Source organism: Monopterus albus, unplaced genomic scaffold (genome assembly GCF_001952655.1).
Source record: "Monopterus albus unplaced genomic scaffold, M_albus_1.0 scaffold290.1, whole genome shotgun sequence".
Lineage (NCBI taxonomy): Eukaryota > Metazoa > Chordata > Actinopteri > Synbranchiformes > Synbranchidae > Monopterus > Monopterus albus.
The window spans coordinates 599,457-605,120 of NW_018128170.1; the positions used below are offsets into that span (position 1 = coordinate 599,457).

The window sequence follows — 5,664 nt, forward strand, 5'->3', positions numbered from 1 at the left end:
CTCGGGCATCTCTTTCGGATGCCTCCTGGGCGCCTTCCTAGGGAGGTGTTCCGGGCATGTCCCACCGGGAGGAGGCCCCGGGGAAGACCCAGGACACGCTGGAGGGACTATGTCTCTCGGCTGGCCTGGGAACGCCGCGGCATTCCCCCGGAGGAGCTGGAGGAAGTGTCTGGAGAGAGGGAAGTCTGGGCATCTTTGATTAGACTGCTGCCCCCGTGACCTGGTCCCGGATAAGCGGAGGAAAATGGATGGATGGGTGATGAAAAATGTTAAATGAGAGACTGCATATAGAGTCAGTGTAGCTAATGGAACAGAAGCTAACTGGATGTGACCATGTGACCTTCGCTGTCTATTAGGCTGGTGATGTCAAAGGTACACAGCATGCGAGATACAACGACAACACAAACTCACAGACCGGTCCAATTGAACAGCTTCAGTTCTTTGGTGGATTTTAAACTGGCGTTGAGACAAAGTTTATATCTGCCAATAGCAAACGCTTCTTTCAATAGGACTTTGTTCTGATGTTTACTTTGTTCAGTTATTTCAGTGTTGTTGTATATAGTCCATTAATGATTATGTTGCTCATGGTTTGACTCCCACTTGGCTCCAGGTAACAGATCCAGTCCATCAGGAAGCTTTACAATGTCAGTTAAACTTCCGGATAGGATCTGATCTAGGCTAGCCATTTCCCTGTTCCTTAGTCTTTATGCTAAATGGTAAATGGACTGTATTTTATATAGCGCTTTCTCACAGTGTGTTGCACTGGCCAAAGCGCTTTACAGAAGATCATACACCATTCACCCATTCACCCATTCACACACCAATGACGACAGGCTGCCATGCACCGGCGCTAGCCAAGCCACCGGGAGCAATTCGGGGTTCAGTGTCTTGCTCAGGGACACTTAGGCATGCGGGGAGACCGGGAGTCGAACCACCAACTTGCTGGTCAGGAGACGACTGCCCTACCTCATGAGCCAGTCACCGCGTAAGCTAAGATAATGGTCTCCTGGCTTCAGCTTCATGTTTGACAGATACAGAATCTTCTCAGTACACTCTCAGCAACAAAGTCAAAAAACGCCTTTCCCAAAATGCTGCACTGTTCCTTTAATACAGCATTCACCAAGGCTGCTGTTGGCATGCAATGCACCAAATCATCTCTGTTCAGCATTTCTCATGTCAGATTGAGGAATCGTTCTGTTCAAGGTCTGCTGCGAGTGCTTTTGGGGTAAATCATTTGGCGCATCCATCTGACTGTGTCCCTCCTATAAATAACAAACTGCATGCAATCTTTACAGCAAACGAAGTGTGTGAACACTATTTTCATGCATAAGTTGTAGAAAGTATGCTTAAGTCTGCAAACAGATCCTCTGCTGACTCCCTTTAAGCTCTTGGACTGTGTCAATTAAAAAAGTGAAATATAAGAGAAATGAGCAGACCGATTTAAAAGAAAACGAACAAACTGCCCTCGGATGAAAGCCAGTGGTCAGAGTGTTGAGGCACCTCAAGAGGCTGATATCACTGGATGACAGAGTTGATTTGATGACCTGGTTAACAAGCTGAGTTCCTCCCATCTAAACTCAGACAGCATTCAACAGAAAGCTGCAGTGGGAAGCTCTGCTAACTCACTGTGTAGACAGCTAATACATTAAATAAAGGCGCTCTTGACAGTAAAGCAGCTTCATATGGAAACGCACATCACTGGAAGTGCAGCGTGTTGTTGACAGACATGCAGCGCTGTGGGGAATTGAAACTGGGACTTTTAAGTTCCAGAAACATCTTAATCTATTTGTCCACTCTGCTGAATAACCACATAGTTCTGCTTTTCCTGTAAACAAATTAGTCTTATTTCAGCTGAAAGCCATGCAATGTGACAACCACTGGAGGTATCAACTTAACAGGATAAAGAGATGTTAAGGAGAAACACAACAACATTCAAATACGCTCCAATATTTCATACTAATTACAGTTTGTCCACCTCTGCAGGCGGACAGCTTCTGACCAGAGTATGACAGCAGCTTTCAGTCATGTGGAGTTCTTACTTCTTACTTCTGTTATTGCACAATGGTAAAATGTGCCTTTACATGTGTGACTGACGAGGACAAGAAAGTGCTAAATGATTATCATATGTCAACACGATGTCAAGAAGCTTGGATCACATCTTTAGAAACATTACCAATGTTGATCCTCTGCTGAACAAGGCGCATCTCTGTATAAACATCACATGTATGGTGCCAGATTAGTGAAAATCAGCACTGATAAAAACAGTTAACGTCTGCACACCAACTCCAAACCACGTTTCAAACCCAGCTGTCTATACATCATTGTGAAATTAATATGGATTTCAGCATATTGTTCTAATCACACTTCACTTGTAACTGGGGGGGAAGCTGTGATGGTCATTTTCTACTATATTCTGACATTTAAAGGCTAAACTATCCATCCCCATTTACTATGTATACTGCTTATTCAGAAGAGGGTCGCCAGGGGGTGGAGGTGGCTGGAACCAATCCCAGCTGACAATGGGCAAGGTGGGGTCCACCCTGGACAGGTCGCCAGTCTATCACAGGTCTGACATGTGGACAAACAACCACACTCACTCCTACAGGCAATTTAGAGTCACCAGTCGACCTAAGCTGCACGTCTTTGGACTGTGGGAGGAAGCTGGAGCACCTGGAGAGAACCCACGCAGGCACAGGGAGAACATGCAAACGCCACACAGAAAGGCTCTCAAGGCTAAACTATCAATAGATGAAAGGAATTTCTAATAAAACAAGCCTAACCTGGACAGATAGATCAGAATGTGGTACCGACTCTTACAGTGTGAACTCTCTGGGGGCCACAGGAACCAAATAGAGTGCAGCCCGCCACAATGATCTGGCATAAAGCTGGTTAACCACCATGACTGCTGAGGTTTCAGCACAATCTCTCTTCAGAATATGCACCTTCAAAACCAGTTTTAACACTGCCGGAGGCTGGAGCTGGAATGCAGGAGTTGGTTGTGTTGTGGCTGCCTGTCAAATGATCCTCACCAACCAGCCAGTGCGTGAAAGACGGGGGTGTCAAATTAACACCAAGGAGGCCCCAAGACATAAGAATTTTGCCTTTGTTTGACCGCATTTCTTACCTCTGTGTTTAAATTCTGAAAAGTGAGGGGTGACACTGACAGTGAAGAGACAACTGATGCAACTGCTGGTGTGGACACGTGCACGCTGTAGCTATGGCTAATACAGGTGAACTCCTTATTTGAAAAGTCTAAATTATGTCCTGTATCTTTTTTTTGTCCAACTGAAAACATGAAGATTTGCTACTCTGCTGCTGTTCTACAAATGAACTCACTGCATAAACTGCTTTCAGAACAGCTGTGTCAGAAATGCACACAACAGTTAATCTGGGTGTGGTATTACAAGATTTAAATAATTAGGCATGAGGTGCGAGTGCGTGTCTGTACCATCGAGGTGAGGAAACAAGTGAGAATAGGCATATAAGATTTTAGCAAGTGAAGACGTATAGAACTGATGTAAAGATAATTGTACTGATTTGAATATAATTAGTGAAGGAGTCGGTTGCGATGCCGAGGTTTGCAGGTGCACGGCGGGTTTGCAGAACTAGAAAGGTGGAGTCAAGACCAAAAGTGAAACACGTCTTCCTTTAGAGCGAATCTGTTCAAACGTTTTAATGGCATTCCTTACACTTTCGCTGTATACAGGCCGAAGTAGGTATATGGGTTTTTTGTATAGTCAGACAATTTCACACACTGACAATGAGCTAAACAGTAGTTTGCCCACCTCTTTTATTTACCACAGCTTCTAAACCATGGATGAATGAACATGACCCAGTTGCAGGGCCTGCAGGAGCATCCACCTGGCATGATGACACAGCCAGCTGGTGGCAAGGCGCCGTGCAGCGAAACATTAGCGATCTGACAAATGACAGCTTGGCGCACTGGAAACACTGGCTTTAAAGTTTCAAAGGACAATGACATGCCGTGCTTGCGGCGACTCACCTCGGGATGCAGTGCGGGGAGGATCCGTCTATCTCCCATGTTGCAAACAGGTTCATCGGCACCGGTCTGTTGAGAGCCCCGCTCCCGGGGAAACTCAACCGGCCGCTTCTCTCCGCCATGGTCCAGGCTGCGGGTGGGACTAACCGACACCGAGCTGAGTGTTTTGCAAACAACAAACAGGTGCGGTTCTTCTGTGTGTGTGTGTGTGTCCGCGAAGAAGAGCCGTCACACGCTCACGTTAATGCGAGGCGAACAGCGGAGGACGAGCTCATTGCTCCGACCTTGTTGAACCGGGTAGGTCGGCGTGGTCCTCTGTGCCAGGGAGGAACTGCAGTGGTAGCGGCGCAAGGGTGAACGCACCGACCGCGGAGCTTGTTGTGCCTACCACGCTGCCCTGACGGTATGGGGGGTGGTTAGTGCCACCGAGGGAGGGTCAGTAGGAGGAGCAGTACGAGAATTTAAAGAAAATGAAGGGCTTTTATACTGTAGTACGAGTACTACTCATCAAATCATAAAACAAAAATGCATTTTATATAGCGAAACGGGGCTCTAGCCTCTTGAAAAGGCGTGTTGGCGACGGACAGACTGAAACCATATAAACCCCTGCTATGAAGAAGGACCCACACACTAAAAGAGACTCTTTATGGTAGTTTTATGTCACATTTTAGTCATTTTTTATCTCTTTGATTGCTTTGGTTGTTTTTTAAAGTTATGTTTCTCCTCATTATAGTAAGAATTTCATTGTACAGGGAAACATGTTTTCTATCTGTGGACTTTGATCTTGAACTTATAGTCACTTTGCATCTTTTTATGGCTGTGTATTGTTTTACATGTCTGTGGCCATTTTCCATCTCTTTGTACTTGCTCCTTGTCTCTGCAATCATTCTGTCTCTTTTTGGTACTAAGATTTTGTGATTACAATGAAAAACAGCATTTCTTTTGGTGGCATTAATTTTCCGCTGTATATTGAATGAATAAATGCATATGTTATAAAAATTACACTGTAAATACTGATGACTCATATTTATTATGAATAACCATGTAATCGTCCTACACCCAGCTGGCTGTCACAGAAGCACATACTGCCACCATGCGGTGATTTTTGTAGTAGAGGTAAAATATTCAGGTTGACTTGAATTAACCTTTTCATCGCCATTACATAATTTTTTACACTTAAATCTTTTTGCTTTTGAACATGCAAACAAACGTGTTTTAAATCTAATTTGGGAAAGAGACCACTCACTATAAAGGTTCTTTCCAGGGACTCGGTCACTTTATGGCTTGATCATAGCCTAAAGTTATGGATAGGCTTTAATTTATCTCAACTGCCATTTCTCTTATTCCATTTGTAGGAAACCATAAGCGAAAGAATATACAACACCGACAGTTATGTAGACAAGGTGGAATTAATGGGAACAAATCAATGACTCAAAAGATAACCACCTCAGAATTCTGGGTTTACATTTGTGCTGTAATCATTATGAGCCAATGGACTTTGACAAACTGAACAAGTTATGAAATCTTTATTCACTTATACCGCAGAGACTTTAATTCGCATGTGCATCTTTCGACCCAAAATTACAAAATATTCAAAAAAAGGTCACCACTCTTTCTGAACATTTCTAAGAAAAAGAGACTACAATATGTAGTGGGTGTGTTAT

The 5,664-nt window shown here is 44.2% G+C and overlaps 1 protein-coding gene across 3 annotated transcripts in view; it reads right to left on the minus strand.

Moving 5' to 3' along the window:
- pacs2 (phosphofurin acidic cluster sorting protein 2) overlaps window positions 1-4,658 on the minus strand; it is a 49,254-nt gene extending 44,596 nt beyond the window's left edge. For all 3 annotated transcript variants that reach the window (XM_020622925.1, XM_020622926.1, XM_020622924.1), the window contains exon 1: window positions 4,004-4,658. In XM_020622925.1, the coding sequence (XP_020478581.1) occupies window positions 4,004-4,122 (119 nt within the window). In that variant the 5' untranslated portion in view covers window positions 4,123-4,658. The remainder of the gene's footprint in view (window positions 1-4,003) is intronic.
- Window positions 4,659-5,664: the final 1,006 nt, after the last annotated feature.